The 17543-nt window shown below is 41.3% G+C and overlaps 2 protein-coding genes across 2 annotated transcripts; both read right to left on the bottom strand.

Annotated features, from left to right (window-relative positions):
• Positions 1-2146: 2146 nt before the first annotated feature.
• LOC128735649 (uncharacterized) lies at positions 2147-9664 on the bottom strand. Its single transcript, XM_053830133.1, has 6 exons — positions 9631-9664; positions 9139-9284; positions 4826-5282; positions 4508-4764; positions 4000-4441; positions 2147-2250 (listed from the first exon to the last, which is right to left on the bottom strand). The coding sequence occupies exons 1-6, from the start codon at positions 9662-9664 to the stop codon at positions 2147-2149; spliced, it is 1440 nt and encodes a 479-aa protein (XP_053686108.1).
• A 5330-nt stretch (positions 9665-14994) lies between these two features.
• On the bottom strand, positions 14995-16667 carry LOC128735648 (uncharacterized). Its single transcript, XM_053830132.1, has 5 exons — positions 16610-16667; positions 16147-16296; positions 15801-16076; positions 15485-15741; positions 14995-15423 (listed from the first exon to the last, which is right to left on the bottom strand). Exons 1-5 carry the CDS (start codon positions 16665-16667, stop codon positions 14995-14997), a joined length of 1170 nt encoding a protein of 389 aa, XP_053686107.1.
• Positions 16668-17543: the final 876 nt, after the last annotated feature.

Here is a 17543-nt window from a genome sequence, read left to right as displayed (position 1 = left end):
TTGGCTACAGAAAAGGTAGCAGGCTTAAGATTAGGGAAGTTTTCTGGTGCTAAAGTTTCTTATAATTCTCAGATTAGATAGCTAGGCAACGTGCGAAGCGAAGAAAGTGTGCGAAACCCGATTCGGGTAAATGCTAGCAGCGTATAAGGTGAGACATGTGCAGGGCGATGACCCAACCATAGGGCTAATGACCTTTCTTGTCTGCGAGCCAGACGGCTCAAACTTCTCTAGCGCCAGAATCGGAGAAACGGCACGAGAGCGTGTTCTCCGCACGTTGCCCCATCGCTCGTCAACCGCTACTACAGCGTCGAGCCAGCGTCGGCTAAGAATCCACACGGATAATACCCGGAAGATCAAACCTGCCTTTTTTTATACTTGCCGGTCCGAATCAACCCTTTTCGGCCGGCCTTTGCAGTTCCCTCCCGGCGGCAGAGGCCGCAAAATCAGCACGTGTTCGGTGAACGGTGATTTAACAAAGCCGATCACTGCCAGCCAACACCATCTCACGCTACAGCGTTGAGTGATCGGCGATTGAAGCTGCTCGTACCGATCGTCAGCCAGCTCCGTCAGCAGCAGCAGATCCCGTCTACAGATCGCATCGAGTAGAAGAGAGAAGTCGGTGAGTTCGTTCAGTTTTCTCGCATGCCGTAATTAAAGTGCCGGCCATTGAAGACGCCACGTGGCAAGTGACGCCGCTAGGCGGCCATTTAGTTGAGTCCCGCTTGGGTTGAAGGTACCCACCAAGACTTACCTGCTGTACCGTGAGTTTGGTTCAAACCTAATTGTTGCCGCGTTTACGACCGTCCCCGAAACGCTTGTGCTTTCGCTCCCGGGAGTGCAAGATTGATCATGTGAGACTTGACTCTCGGGATAAGATCCATTGATAAAAGTTCGATAAGGTCATGCCCGCACAGTGAAGACAGATTGGAATATAGTTAGGAAGGTAGATAAAGAGAGAAATCGCACACTAGCTAGGATAGTGAGGAGAAATGTTTGCAATCGTTATGTTGTAAAAAGCTGTACATACTAGAATTAGAAACTAACCCCAAGTTGAATATAACATTAACCGGTTATCGAAAATGCAATCTGTCTTGGCTTCTAAGAGTTATGTAGGACTGAACACTGAAAGATTTCCCTAGTTTTCACCTTTAGTCGATCTCGTCCGCCTCGTGGTATGATTATGTTAAATACCAACATTCGTTCAGTTCCATTTAGTTCAGCGCTGTCTGGTGGTGAGTATTATAAGTTCCTGTGATGATAAAAGCTTTAGTGATAGGGATGAATAGGTCGAGAATTCTTGAAGGCAAGCTTGTTAGTTCGTTAAGTTGACTTCCTAGGGTGTTTGCACCCGTTTTTGGTTAAAGCTTGTGTACCTAGCTGACCGATTCGGATTCTTTTCTTAGAAAGGATTCCAACTGGACTTGCACAGCAAGCAGTCTCATCCGGGCAAATAAATCTTGGCGGTAGCCTCCGTAAGGAGTGGCGCTTAAGCTACACGCTTCATCAGAATCGGTCCGCGACGGCTACAATCTAAACGAAAAGCTCTGCCTCCCTTTGAGCCTGAGCTAGATGCTTCGATCTTCGAAAACGAATGGAGTATGATACGCTCGGTAATCAATCCTCAACCGCGGTGCTAGATGTGGAAACGTCGAGCGCACGAAATAATTGGTTTGACAACGAATGCCAATAGGCAATAGAAAGGGGAAAAAAGCTTGGAGCAACTTTCTAAGCATATCCACGAGAGATAATTTGACCAAGCATCGATGAACGCGGCATGAGTTGACCACGATCCTGAAGAGGAAAAAGCGCCAGAACAAGGATAGGAACCACATCCCTGGCACGAACGTCATTCTCATACATTTTTCTTGAAGCCGTTTGAGCCAGGCTTGTAGGCTCGATTTTACGTCTAATTTGACAGCAGCTGTAAGAATTACGCAATCATACGGTTGTATACTTCAGAAAATTTGTTGTCTGTGAGATGTAGATAGTGGAAGATGTTCATTTTTTGTGTTATCTGCAACGTAAGATAGGAAAAATTCTAACTTTTGACAGTCTTATTTTTTATGATAAACGAAAGAGGGGAAACATGCTGCATCCGTGCTACGGCGCAGCATTAAATACATGCATATCCAGTATAAATTTTGCTTCAAAATTTGTTGTTCAACTCTATTATCACCACTATCGGAAGCGGCTTCAGCTGACAGCTGTCGTGACAGGGATCTGAATAGGAACTGGAGCAACTAGTTCGGGCTAACGACACGTGCAAATTTTACGAGAAGGTGAACCAAACTCGTAAGGGCTGCACACCTAAACCTGACCTGTGTAGGGACGAGTGAGGGGATCTAATCACAAACGAGCGCGCGGTGGTCGACAGTTGGAAGCAGTTCTTCGATGAGCACTTCAACGGCGATTTAGCAGAAGGAGATGCAATCTACAGTTAACCTAGGAGTGCCTACAACAGCGTTCCCGCTCCCAATCTCGAAGAGATCCGGTGATAAATCGATCTGCTGAAGAATAATAGAACCACCGGAAAGACCGGCACCCGGCAGAATTCTACAAAAATGGCCAAGAAATGCTACCAAGCGCACTTCACTGGATAATTTAATGGATTTGGGAGGAGGAGAAACTACCAGAGGAGTGTATAAAAGGTGTAGTCTGTCTCATCTACAAAAATCTTCTGCATCTGCATCTGTTCACTAACACTAATGAGAACTAAAGAGCAAATTGTTAAACTTGTTTGTAGCAGATAAAAATGCAATGCCTGAACGCACAAAAAATAGAACAAGAGTTACAAATTATGCATTGTGATTTCGACATTCAATGACATTTGACTGTTTATATTTCTAATATAAACTTGTGATTAGAAGAAGACAAAACCATTATTGTCGTAGTCCAGAAATTCTTATCGCAAAATTAAAAAATTGTAAGTATGTGCCTATGCTACGCTACACTCATTATCAAATTTATTTTTAATGACCTTCAAATTTAAAATATACATGCTCCGCATAATCCATCGAGTAGTACTTAGTCACAATCTCACTATAACCACGCATTGAATCTCATTAAAAATGTTTTCTCTAACGTTGAGGTGTTTTATAACTGTGGCAATAGGTGTAACGTTAGTTTATTGTGATAAATATGCCAACCGATTTGATAGTATATATGGTTGCAAGCAAACGAATGCAGTGAACAATTATAATCATCCAATCGAATTTATTTCAACGAAAACTTTTGAAAACGCTGGTGCTGGCTTCAACTCCACCTTCTTTCGCATAGGAATTTTCGGTAAACAAGATGGCATAATTCGCTTGGCGGACAAAGCTTTGCCATATAATAAAGACACGCTACATGAAATCGGTATGTTTCCATAACATATGCTTTTCATGTATTAATCGTAATCTTTCCTAGTTATTGGATTCAATGCAAACAAAAATACCGAAGTACGGCGACAAGTTCGGAACAATCTCAACCATCATCGGAATCACGTGCTTACGAAAATTCCAACTCCAAACATCCTCTCGGAGTTTCAGCCGTTCGTGATGACAATCGAATTCCTAGCTGGAGGCACGGTGCAACTTACGCGAGATGGTGAAACGGTGCCATTTTTGGAGTTTTCCGACCCGGAAGCAGAGATTCACTACAGTTACATTGGATTTGCGAATGGGCCAGCCAAAGTAGTACACTTTTTCGATTGCCCTACCTTTAATTTCGACGTTCGAATGGATAGTTTGAAGTTTTGAGAGTTTTGGTATTTTAAATCCCAGCAAAATATCGGGTCGCTTGTTGTCTCGATTGGAATTCGGTTTCACTCAGTTAATCAGCGACAAACGTTTCATATTAGTTCTATTTAGGTAATTCCGACTCGAAGTCCGAAATTATTTATTTACTCACTTTTATAAATCTATAACATCACATTGCATAACATTGTCTAACTAAAAATTCTCGTAAGTAATAAAACCAACGAAATAAAGATAATGTTTGAAATTAATTTTGACCCACTAGAGGGTAACATGTTTCGGGTAAGAACCGTGCGCGCCATTCCCTCTTCCGGTGCATGTCGTACCCTTTTTACTAACCAGTCCGGATCACAGCAGATGGTGTATCCCTCTGAAAAGGTCTTGTACTGAGTTACAGAAAATCCCGTATTAGCGCAAATATCATCACAAGGTGGAGTCAGATTGTCAACTTTGGTTTCAAATGGATTATTTAACGTAACGAATGCGATTCCCGCATCTTTGCTGGGTGATTTCACTATCTTCCACGTCCACAGCGGTACATCGATGCCCGTTTCCTCCAAAGAAATCGGTACTTCTGCTCCATTTTGATGTGGTAGCTTGAGGACGCCACTTGTTCCTTGTATCACTAGTAAGTTTTCCTTAAAGTGTTCAGCGATTTCTTGGATCGCGGTTTCCACTCGTTTCCAATTTCCATTTTTAATGGTCTGTAAATGAAGAAAAAATTAATTTACAGTTTTACTGAACTGAAAGCAATCAGAGATGCATCGTACTTTCCACTGAGGGACGGCATTTATGTAGAAAAATGTCGCACGCTTCCACGTACGAAAAATACCATCGTCTTTCGGAGTCATATGACCTACGATTAGATGGTGATTGTCGGTAATGTATTTATTTGCCTGCTCTGCAGATCCCAGCAGTTTCGTAAATTGATCTTTCTGTTGAGCTTGTTTGTATGAGTTATCTGGATTCACCGCAGATGGCACCCCAGTACGAATCCAATCACTGTCTTCCACTTGGCCTACAGCGTCTAGAAAAAGCACAAGACAATTTTGTTATAGGAGTAGAACAGTTGACGAAAAATTGCTTACTTTTAATGGCTGCTCCTGGAAGACCGTGTATCGTATACAATACAGACGATCGTTTCGAATCAAAACAGGACTGTATATACGTGATCAACTCGGTGTCACTAACTTTGAATCCAATGTGGTGCATTTGTCCCATTTCAAACCCACACGGACTCCCAGAATCAATCGCATCTGGTAAAACGTTCGTTTTACATTCTAGCTCCTTTGCGGTTGCTTTGACATCGCCACCCAAGCTGAACGATGTACCCTCGATGCAGGTCATTTGACTGGTAACTTCGTTGGTTTTCATTATCACATTCCCGGTTCCTGCGCACAGCAATGTACTTTGGGGCACACTCTTGCTCCACACAAGCGATGACTCCTGTGGCAACCAGAGCTGAAGTGAGGTTCCTTGCTTTAAAAGATAAACCGGATCTTTATCGGGGAGGCCCGATTTTATATCCACCGAACAGGTGGGTCCCTTAGAGAAGAAAACAATATTAGATCAGTTGAGGCTATAAAATAGCGGGTCTGTTTGCTTAAATGGTCGTGTCCATCGTGTATAGGTTTAAGATTTTTTTGTATTAAATAGCAATAGCATAGAGTTTAAACAGAAATGAGAAGGGTTGTGTTATAGACATGATAGTATGGTTGATGTTGGATTATGTTAGGGAGGTTTTTGCTCAACTTCAGGTTAAACTGAATTATAATGCGAGCCATTATAATCGGATTTAACATGCGTCAACTGCCTTATTCTCTGTGGAAATGTTGCAAATCACGCAGGATATAAACGAAGTTCACTCTTACGCGAGTAAGTGTGAGAAACATACAATGCTTACTCCACTGATGGAAGCGTCAGACAAACAACCACTGCTGGTGCTGTGTGCATACATTCGGCTACCTACACACTCGCGATCCCACAGCCTCGTAGCGCCTTTCTGCAGAGCCCGCTCACGACGCCAACAGCTCGTGAGCTGCCAACTGTTCATGAGCGCGAGTGAAAGTATGGACATAGATTTTGCTTTATTTCTTCATCTTGCGCCCTCGCTTACACACACGGGTACGGGTACGGGCGATCCGACATAAACTGCTGAGTTCTATTGACGAGTGAGAGCGACGATCTTGGCTGATAGCTAAATAAACACTTACAAAAACTCGTCGCAGTGCATGGGAGAATAAGAAAGGAAGTCCTAGAGAGGTGCTCATACAGGTGTGTTCGTTAGAATGAATTCGGGCCAGATTTAGATCACACGAATACGGGCTTCGCAACTGCTCTGTGGTTCAAGGGTTACGCAATATCGGAGAATCATGGGGAGTCCAAACCCAAACTCCCCACCCAGCCAGCACAAACTCGTATATCAATGTACGAAAACTCTCGTAAATATCGCTTAACAAATTCGTGATCGTAAGTAAAGCCTAATGAACTGCACACAAGTTGACACTCCATTGTTTATCATAATTGTTGTATAGCAGCATGGAGCTGGTCGCGCTTAATCGAATCTTATCGTATAGAAATACCCAGCTAGCACCAACTCGTATATCAATGTACGAAAACTATCGTAAATATCCCCTAACTAACTCGAAATCGTAACTAAAGCTGGATAAAGTGGGATCAAGTTGATTTTCTGTCGTATATAATGATAATCACTGACATACATACGATTTTCAGCGCAAAATCGTAGAATAGTACGGAGCGACTCGCGCTTAATCGGATATTATCGTATATAAATACTTATATAGTCGCAACGCTCAAAATTATTCGTAATCACGTATATCGCCTCCAAAATAGTACGGATATGCCAATTTTGCGCGTGAAATACGATTTATTTAGCATGTATATCTGTACGTAATGCTGATTTTTACCTTTTTTATACATATGAAAATGCTAGCTGGGTAGCTACATGAATCATTTACAATTATTCCTCTGCGCGTATATTGCCTGCAGAATAGTACGTATAAGTTGAATTGGCGCATCGAATACGATTTTGTTAGATACATATCGGAGACCTAACTGAATGCGGTAACTAGCGTGGCATTGCGTTGCTCTGTATTACTCTCACGTACTCTATGAGGTAATCCTCAACCGGATCCAAGAGAAGATCGACGCTACTCTCCGGCGGCAGGAAGCTGGATTCCGTGCTGCCTACTCATGTGTAGCACCGCATTATGTTGGAGCAGATCAGCGAAATCCAGGACTCTCTTCTGCTGGTGTCCGTTGACTTAGAAAAAGCATTTGACCGACTCAACCACGAAAACTGGGGCGCACTTAGGCGTAGAGGAGTTCCGGATAAGCTAGTCCATCTGATCAAGGCTCGGCACGAGGCGTTCTCGTGCAAGGTGTCGCACAACGGCGGGTTACTGCTGGTGCGAAACAGGGCTGCATTTTATCTCATCGTTATGGATAGTTTTTCTCATCGTTATGGATAGATATAAGTTGGGGCGATTGACAGTAGATCAAATCGAGGATTTCCTAGATCAAATCGAGGATAACCTAACGATGGAGCAGCTAAGTGGACCTAGCCGACGACATTGTCTTGCTTGTCGTCAAGGAATGTGCGGACGACGGTGTGAGTAAATGCATCAATCACCAGAAACGATTAGTATGATGTAGAATACGGTGCAGTAGTGACAAAGAAAAACAGTATATGGGCGAATTATAGGAGCATTAAGACGAAAGCATGACCAAGCACAAACCATGAAGAGGCATAACTTTAATTCTGAGATGCATAAACCGCCCACAGGAGCATCGTGAAACGCTAATCTGACTAGTCCTATATGAACTTGAGATTGTAACCATGCTTATGAAAGACGTACGCGTACTTGACGTATTCGAATGGAAGGTAACAGAGATTGACTATTTTTTTGGTGAAACACAGACGAAAAACTGAGAGTGGCACAGACGCATAAACCACTCTTTGAAGAGATTCTCATTATGTGCCTGGCGGAAGTCGGCTACGGTGAGCCGGCGACGTCGCAACAATGTCAAACGACAGCGCGACGAAATCTGTTCTATTCATGGATTTCACTGGCTTCAAGAATAACTGGGGCTCATCCAAATTCAAGTTGACTTACGAGTGTCGAGACGCTCGAGGGATTGGCGATCGAGTTAAGTGGAAACGAGCTGCTAAGGTAGAAAGAAGAAGGAGAAGTCATGAAAGATGCAGCAGAAACTGCCATTAGATTGAAGTAACAACTAGCTCGACGAGGAATACCAGCGAGGATTTATGGTAAGAAGATCGCTAGAATGGGTACTACAGTTGGGAGCCCATCAAATCGTAAAAGAGTACAAATAGAAACAAAGAGAGCAAACCCGCTTCTTCTGGGATTAGAAGCGCCATCTGGAAGAAATAGAACAGCTGTATTGTTCTCAGGCCTCGCGTAAATTCTACAAAATTACATGAGCAGATCGATACGTGGAAGCAACGCTATATTGAATACGTCAAATCGCACAATATGTAAAGTTGTTATTGTTAAGAGGCTTGCCGTTCTAAGACAAGACAGTCCTAAGACAGCGTGTTGAACAAGGTTTCTCCAATGAACTCGGTTATGGGCTACCGCTCTTCAATTCCTCGGACACCGAGTACTCTCCGACAGATCTCGTTCCATCTGGTCTAACCATCTTGCTCGCTGCACTCCTGGTCGTCTTGTTCTTACCGGATTTGAGGCAAACACCATCTTTGTAGGGTAGTTGTCCAGCATTCTTGCCACATGCCCTGCCCATCGTATCTGTCCAGCTTTAGCCACCTTTTGGATACTAGGTTCGCCATCCATACTTTGTTCCCCTGTACGCCGCCGAAGATCGTTCTTAGTACTCGTCTTTCGAAAACTCCGAGCACTCGCAGGTCCTCCTCGAGCGTTGTCCATGTTTCATCCCCGTAGAGAACAACCGGTCTAATTAGCGTCTTGTACAGTTGTCTTGTGATGATGAATACGCCGGATGGATGGAGAATCTGTGTCCGGAAGTTGTGCTTACTAGGTTTCCCAAGTAACAACTTATAGTGGCTTTTATGACCCGAATTGGTCATATAAACCGTACCACTCAGTTAGCTTCGAGGTACGAAGACAAGTTGTCCTCTGTTCGAATCTCGGCGGGGAGCTAGAGTCTGCAGGATCATTGTACCGGCTCCATAATTGTCCTGTACTTTAATAACCGGCTGCGAAACCTGTTACCAGAGTACACAAAACAGTGCGAATACCTAAATTAATCTTCTTAACCTTTTCACACCCAACAGTATTAACTTTTTAAACTTGCCTTAAAATTTTACTTTCCCTACATAAGAGTGTGATGTCGTAAAAATAGATTAAACAAAAAGATATGTTTTACGATCATAGCTTACCTTCATTTTTTCATTGTATGCGGCTTCACATTGTTGTATTGCATCCTTCTTGTTTTGATTGGAACTAGCTAACGCCAACGTTGATATGATGAACGCAAATAGTGCCACACTTAGAAACGTTACCGCCTTATTGTTCAAGATAAGATCTGTTCGAAATTGAAAAATATACGTTTGCTTGAGTCACACTTATGACATATCAACGCGAAAGTTTGCTGACCATTGATTCAATCCGTGTTTGATAAATTAGTGCTAACTAATTTGAAATGTAGTTCACTAATTAGATAAATGTAAATCACAACGAGTTAACATCAATCATAAAAAATTAAGAGAATCAATTTTTAAGTGATGAGTATCTTTACTATGTTACCGGGTTTAATTTAATTAATTTTCAAAAATACGACATATAATCTATCATGTAGTCAAACAGTCCAAATAGGTTAGAATGTGGTCCAACAAATCGTATTACAATTGTAGCACTATTTAACAATTTACCTCTACAACGCCTAGCTGTATCGCTGAAAGCCATTTTATAACGGATGTAATTTTAAAAATACACTATCTATCTAAATCATACTTCTACGGCATTCAAAGCAAAACTGGTATCGATTGCCTGAAAACGATTTTAGGTTGTACTTCTTTCAAAAGCCATACTTAATGGCTCTAAACAGTTGATAACAGAGTAGTACCAATACCACGGCCAGAGATAATAATTCCTCCGATAACCGCTTATCTCCGTGACGACATGTGGTATCCCCGTTTAGAATCCCTACTGTCGGCGCATTACTTCGATAATTTCCAGCGTAGATTGAGGTGGCAATACCTGTCGAAGTGTTGTGAGCAGGTGCCGATCAATTGTGCACCAGTTAGTATCTTAAAAGCTTCCCAACGAGAAACTTTAGCAGCTCTAATCAAATTCATATCAAATATATTGTACTGAAACATTGTGTTACTCGCCCACATTGATTGGTATAAAGGGTGAACATTTGAGCCATTCAAATGTACATGCATAAATTTCTGAACTAGTTCATATGAACATCATGCAGATGTAAACAAGCTTTATTGCATTCCATGCTAAGCTTATAGCACAGACTAACAGACGTAACACTTTGAACAACTTTTCTAACAAAACATCGTTCCATTGACACCCCTAAAACTTGGCAAAAACACTAGCATGACCTGGTGCAGTCTTCGCGCTACGCAGAGTAGGGTGCTATAAATTTAGCAATGCTATAATAATAATATCTGACACCAGCGCCAGCGCAGGCGAGCGGCATTCTCGCGCAGCGACTGTTGTTTGAATCTCGGCTTATGCGAAAATTTGAAATGATCGTTTTTATTGACGATGGAATGAGGCTTTAGTGTTACGTCTGTTAGTCTGTGCTGTTACTATTTGTCCTACTCCTAATTCTATGGTAATATAAATTGAACTTCACCACTTCAGTTTTATTACCGAACATATTAGGTCATATGAATAAAAGAGTTTACTTTACATCTCCCATAAGATTTACACGGGGAAAGCAAAACAAACTGTTTTATTCATATGGCCTATTAAAAGCCTATGCACAGCAGTTGTATTTCCTTCACTCTTTCGTTAGAATTGTCGGATCAACAATAAACTTTTAAAATGGTTATGATATGTCGATTTCGCCCGCAATTGATCGATCTCTTTTGAACATTATTGTTCAGCACACTGAATTGACTGCAAATCAACCTCTGATGTTTCAGTCGATCTATTGATAGTTGACGATGACTGATTAAATTCCCTTATACACGTGACAAAGATAGGCAACCTACAACGTGTACAGCCGACGATGGTTGATAATTAAGTTGATCTTATCGTCGGTAGATGCGTAAACCATTATCTGTCATTTTTTATTGAGGTACTTGAACGACTCGTTTCAAATAACTCACATCACAATGACTGCGTAGGTACTAAACTGCTTGGTTTGAGCCCGATGACATAGAGATTGTACGCCAAACCTCTGTGGCAGTTGCTGAGCAATACACCAAACTAAAACGCGAAGCAGAGAAGAATGAGTAACGAGTGGCAACTAAAATTATGGATTTATTTTCAAGCTGTCAAAAAAAGACAAAGATACATGAAGAAGATCTGATTTACCGAAATTAAAGATACATTATCCATTGTTGAAAAAAATTAGTGTACATTTGAAAACGGTCCGTAATGGGTATGGGAATGGATATTCAGGAACGATTGTGTTTTTTTTTTTTGGCGTAATGCGATGATGCTCTATCCGGTCAAAACACGTATTGTCCATCTGCACGATGTTTTTGTAGAAACGGGATCAAAATTTTCTTCAAACGTTCGTCTGGTGCATCTTAATTGATAGCCAAACCAGAGGGCTTGTTGTTGAAGAAACAAGAAAGAGAACGATGTCCTTCTGTGTCCATCATTTTGGCTGCTTTTCCACTACCTTGCTTGCGAATAGTTGTTGGGCATCTTAGGATATGGTAAACAGTCGAGGCCGCTACATATTTGCTTTTTAAATGTTGTACCGTATACTTTTTGCCGATATTTCTGTTCCAGTTCGTAGAAGTGTACAACGCGCTCCCAAAATGCTTCTTGCGACGCCATTTTTAGCAAAACTGGGCAAGCATAAACAAAAAAAAAAATATTAACAAAAAGAAGAGAGAGAGGTAACACAAACATACTCTCATTTCTGTCTGAGCTCGTTTGTTGTTTAGCATAAGGGCCGCGAAAAAATTCCAAAATTTTAGTTGCCACCCGTTAGAAAATAAATATGTCGAAAACGATGTAGGTCCATGATGATCGGCGAGACCGACTGTGCCGATATACTTTCACAGTTGAAAATAACCGTTTTCATCGATGAAAATGAATTGGTATGTTTGGCTGATCGTATTGAGCCCGCTCAAATAGAATAAGACTACCAGCGAGATCTGGCGAAGAGTACGCGGTGTCCAAGGTGACCAAGAGAATCCACAACCGTACAAAATTAATTTAAAAAAAAGATTTAGATGCAAATATACGTGTTTCTTCTGAGAAAAGCATACTGAACATAATACTACCTAAAATACCCATTTTACTAAGGCCATGAATGATTTGAAGTGGTAGTGCCCCACCTCTGGGCACGCCAGTGTTACTAAATGGTATTGCAACCCACCAGCGGACCTCCATACGGGTGGCACCTGGGAGCGGCTGGTCCGCGCAGAAAAATTAGCCCTACGGCCTTTTGTAAATGAGTTCCAGATGAGGAGGCATTTGAAGTTATTCTACAAGAAGCTAAAAATATGATCAACTCCAGAATACTTTCCTGCATACCGCTTGAAGCGGAAGCTTAAGAAGCACTAACGCTGAATCACTTGTTAGAGAGCTCAAGTGGTATACGATAACGACCGCAGGGGCCTACAAGCGAATCCGCTATCTGTGCAACAATTGCAAGTTAGCGGAATGTATTCTAGAAGATTTTTGGCAAGGATGGCTACGGGAATAACTCTCCACTCTCTTGTTTTATTGCTTTATTGTTTTCTTGTTTCACAACTCATCTGACTTAAAGCCTAATGAACTACTATTAATCAACTACGATAATCTTATTGTCACTAAACGCTTGAACTTATTCAACGGTTCGCCGAATTCAAAATATTCCTCAACTTGGTTAAAGATTTTTGTACACGATGCAACTGATTTATTGCGACCAAATTCAATGTGGTGAAACCGATTAGTCAGCAGACCGACGTTGCTGGTCTCGGAGTTCTTTGAGATGCGCGGAAATTTAGAAGCGACCGCAGCTTTTGACAGCCGATCTCCCCATTTAGCAGTTTGGCCACGAACAACACCTCTTGTACCTTACGCCGACACTCCAGTGTATCGAGACCAAACAAACGGCAGCGGTCGGGATATGTAGGTAAGTTATCAGGATCACGTCAATGCAGATTCCGTAGAGCCAATCGTATTCTAGATTCTAGACCATCAAGCACTGGACGGTGTCCCCAAAAAGCAAAATCTTGGGCTAAATCGTCTTCCTAAGACTTGACCCTTCTTTATCGGCAGACTTCACAGCCGACTATTAGTGTACAGGACAGTTCCCTAGTAGCACACATTAGGTCTATTTAGTTGAAGCAACTGTATTACGACTGAAGTTAGTCGGTTATTTCGGTTACCACAACCACTTTATAACAACCGAACTTTATAACAACAAAAATCCTACTTACTCTAGCGACGATGTCCCCAAAACATACATAACTTGCTCCAGGATAGCTCTCATCAGTCGCGTTAGTTTGTCCAGAAAACCGTTCTCGTGCATTATCTGCCATAGATGTTCGCACTCAACTGTATCGTGTGCTGCCCTGAAACCTACGAAAATATGATGCGTAGGCATGTTGTACTCCCTACATGTCTGAAGGATTTGTTGTATTGTGGAAGCTTTGACTCAATTCACATTCATTTGACAGTACAGTCTCAGCCGAGCAAAATTTGAAAAAGGCATTGGAATTTCAGCGTCGAAATTTGTTGCTCACTGTATGCCGGTGCTCTTATCTTCTTTCGGCACTTTATTCCAACTCTTTTCAATGTTTTGCAGATGTACGGGTGGAAAAAGTGGAACTTTTTTGCGGCATCCCGTTTGTTCACGGAATCCTTGTTGTTGAAGGCACGAGAAAGAGAACGAAGTCCTTCTGCGTCAATAATTTTGGCTGGTCTTCCACTACCTTGCTTGCGAGTAGTTGTTGAGGGTCTTAGGATATGGAAAATAGTCGAAGCCGTAACATTTTTGATTTTAAATTGTTGTACCGTATACTTTTTACAACGCGCTTCTTGTGCGAAGTACTTCTTGTTTTGACACCATTTTGAGCTAAACTTGGCAAGTATAAGCAAAACAAAAAATATTGACAGAAAGAAGAGAGAGAGAGAGAGAGAGAGAGAGAGAGAGAGAGAGAGAGAGAGAGAGAGAGAGAGAGAGCTAACACATACACACTCTCATTTCTCTCTGCGCTCGTTTGTAGTTGTGCATAGGGGCCTTGAAAAAATCCCAAAATATTAGTTGCCACCCGTTGTATATGAAAAATTAGTGCGCTATCTAGGACGACACCAAGATCACGAATCTGACAGAGGCGTTGTAACAAATGTCCCGCCATGTTGTAACTGAAAGTTATAGGCTTATTTTTTAGGTAAAAGGAGCTGGCAAAGCACATTGAGATGCTAACGATTGGTATGTTATTCGAGCACTAATCTTAAAATTTGCCCAGAAGGTGTTTGCAGTTCATTGCAGTCGGAATCCATTTTAATTATTATCTTAAAGATTTTGACGTCGTCAGCATAAAAAGACCGACAGCCTGGTGGCAGGAGAGCTGATAGTTCTTTTATAAAAAGAGAAATGAGCAAGGCTCCAAGGTTGCCCCCCTGTGGTACGCCAGAGATGTTGCAGAACGAGTCGGAAAGTTAGTAATAGTAATATTGAGTAAGTTAGTAATATTGATCTCTTTTTGGAATATTATAATTTCGGACAAGTTAAATAAAAAGTTGACCATAGAGCATGCTTCAAACTTATTATAATATTTTAACTTAGATTAAATAACAAACAAAACTGGGTTCATAATAGATCAAACCAACTACATATTATGCTATGAATATATTTAGAACAATTCTATTGTCTATTTCTGCTTCAAAAAAATTAGTTGTTAAATATGAAATCACACCTTGCTATAGTTTTTCAATAAATCAGACATACAGTAGGTATGCGTTGATAACAGCTTCTATATTGTTCAGTTCTAGATTATAGAGCGATCTAAAAAAAATCCAACTAACTCGTTAAAATCAGCAGTTCTACTTTGAATGTGTAACTAGCAAATAATAGCTATGAAGTCATCGTTATTACTTTAGCCTTAAAATCGTAACACACTCGAGACGGCAGCTTCGGCCGGAATGGCCGGAATAGCATTCATCAACTCACCAACCGGACAGCAGTAAGTGTATCCTCTGGCAAAGTTAGCATAATTAGCGTTGCCCCATCCGTATGTACTGCATACGTCCGCGCAGAGCATCTCCGCGGCTGGCATGCTGGTCCGGAAGGGGTCGTTGTTGGTGATCAAAGCGATACCGGAATTGGTACTGGGTGATTTAATAATTTTCCAGTACCACTTAGGTGCTTCGATGCCTCCCGCTTCGAGGGTAATGGGAATAGCTTGTCCATTGACATGAGGCAATGTCATGATACCGTGAGCTCCATTAAATATAAGCACGTCCTCTAGTAAGCGACCAGCTATATTCCGAGCGGCGTTTTCCACTACCAACCAGTTTCCAGCATTGACAACCTTTGAAGAAAAACTAGCAATGTTAATGCAATGCCAGTTCAATAGAATTTAATTTTCAAACCTGCCATTGTGGAGCTACATTTACATAGAAATAAGTAGCCCACTGCCACGACCGAAAGATTCCATCTGCATCAGGAGCTAGATGACCACGTGACATATAGGAGCTCGTAGTAATGAATCGATCCGCTTGCTCCTGCGAGCCCAATAAAGTAGTCAAACGAATTCTCTGCTGGGCCGTTGTATAAGAGGTTGCCGGACTCACATGGCCAGCAGTGCCAGCCACTTTAAACGATGGTCGATACGATTCACTGATTGCATCTAAAAATAAATGGCACAAACTCCCAGTTTTGTTGAACCAAATATCCCGCACAACTTACGATTAATCGCCCTGCCAGGAATAATGTGACGTGTGTAGATGACGGAAGCCGTATTCACATTGTAGCACGACTGAATGTAGGTTACAAGTGGACCTTCCACTGTTGTGAATCCAATATTTCGCAGCTGGCCGGCACCATTCCCGCATGATGTTGTCGTGATGTCTATCTGACCGGTTATGCGCTGCGAGCAGGTCAAGCTGGAAGAATCTACCGGCGTTCCACCAATAGTAAATGTCGTCCCGGATTGACATGTGAGGTCGGCATTTGCAACACCGACTACAGATTCAAGAAAAAAAATCTCTGACGTTTATTTAGATAAGAAATCACACCACCATTTCAATCATACATCCGTTTAGTTGGCCACTTTGGCAGGAAATTCTGCTGGTTTGACCTGAATTCCAAACTAGCGCTGGCCCATCCGGAGCCCACAGCTGCGTTCCTTGGAAAAATACTGGTTCCGGCGACTGTAGGTTATTTCTGATGTTAACCGAGCATTCTTAAATGAAAGATACGTGTTATATTTTGGTACCTAATTTAATTACTTCATACCACCACCAAAAATAACTTTTTTTAACTTTTTTGTATTAACATGTTCTTCACAAAATTAAATCCATGAATGCATACTAAATTTACTGATTTTTTGTCTTCGCAGATTTAACTTTCAACGTATCTACAAACTGATTTGAAGTAAAGAATTTATTCTCTATTATCACAAGTTTTACTGATTAGCCATTATTTAGCTCTTTGATTTCCTCTTCAGATTAAATCACACATTTCCATGTGATCAAAACTGCTTTAGTGCTACTTACGTCCCACAACGACATTCACTGATAGTGCTAAAACGAAAATTTTTGCGATTATTTCCATATTAGCTGATTTCGCTACCTTCGTGGCACAAACTGCCAGAACAATACCCCGCTAGCACCTACTTATAGTTTTCCCGTATCTCCCAAGATTTGTATCTTACCTTATCGTAGCTACCGGGCAGCTGTAAAATTAACCAAGACTGAAGGAATTGAACTGTTGATAAGGTTGGATTAGCTATCTCAATCGGTGGGAAATCACCACCATCTTAAAGGCATGCAAGTTTCAGTCTGCTGATTGACCACTTTGAGATGTTGGCATTGCAAGGAAGTGTCTCAGGCTTTTAATTTGTTAGATTTTTTGATAGCAGTTTTTAAGTTTTTGGGACCCTGACATTGTCTCCACTTTTCTCAAACAATCACTGAAGAACAACCATGCTTAATAATTAAATTCATAACAGATGGAGGCGCATTGTTCTTCATGGTTAAAGCCATCATCACTATTTCCTATGTATGAGATTCCATATATTAATGTTCAGTTCATTTCATTTTAATATGCCAAGGGCATAAAATGCAAAAATGCCGGGGGTAATAACCGCCAACACCCCCTCCCCCCTTTCATTACAAGCATAACGAAATCATTTTTACTTCGATAATAAAGGAATATACCTACCTTCGTAATTGTCGTAAATAACCCATGACCTACAAGTGCTAACTTATAATTGATAAAATGTTAATAAGAAGCTAATGTTAGCAACGAAGAATGACATGATGCGTGTAAGCTTTCAAGACACAAACAGGGTATCAGTTTTTACTGAAAATTATAATTACATAGGGTAGTTGATCCAATAGTTGTGGTAGTACCAATAGTTGTACTACTAATCATTATTAATGCAATGCATATTTTCGTCACCGTAGCATTTTAAATAAAACAAGTATG

This window comes from Sabethes cyaneus, chromosome 2 (genome assembly GCF_943734655.1).
Source record: "Sabethes cyaneus chromosome 2, idSabCyanKW18_F2, whole genome shotgun sequence".
Classification (NCBI taxonomy): Eukaryota; Metazoa; Arthropoda; class Insecta; order Diptera; family Culicidae; genus Sabethes; species Sabethes cyaneus.
Note: the sequence above shows the minus strand (reverse complement) of the source record. Positions and strands in the feature narration are given on the sequence as shown.

Excerpts from the sequence above, each read along its gene's own strand:
- LOC128735649 (XM_053830133.1), bottom strand. The coding sequence starts at position 9,664 with ATGGCTTTCAGCGATACAGCTAGGCGTTGTAGAG. Across the intron at positions 5,283-9,138 it reads CATACAATGAAAAAATGAAG|GGACCCACCTGTTCGGTGGA; the intron begins GTAAGCTATGAT and ends TTCTTCTCTAAG. Across the intron at positions 4,442-4,507 it reads ATGCCGTCCCTCAGTGGAAA|ACCATTAAAAATGGAAATTG; the intron begins GTACGATGCATC and ends CTTCATTTACAG.
- LOC128735648 (XM_053830132.1), bottom strand. The coding sequence starts at position 16,667 with ATGGAAATAATCGCAAAAATTTTCGTTTTAGCACTATCAGTGAATGTC. Across the intron at positions 15,742-15,800 it reads TCCTGGCAGGGCGATTAATC|ATGCAATCAGTGAATCGTAT; the intron begins GTAAGTTGTGCG and ends ATTTATTTTTAG. Across the intron at positions 15,424-15,484 it reads ATGTAGCTCCACAATGGCAG|GTTGTCAATGCTGGAAACTG; the intron begins GTTTGAAAATTA and ends TTTTCTTCAAAG.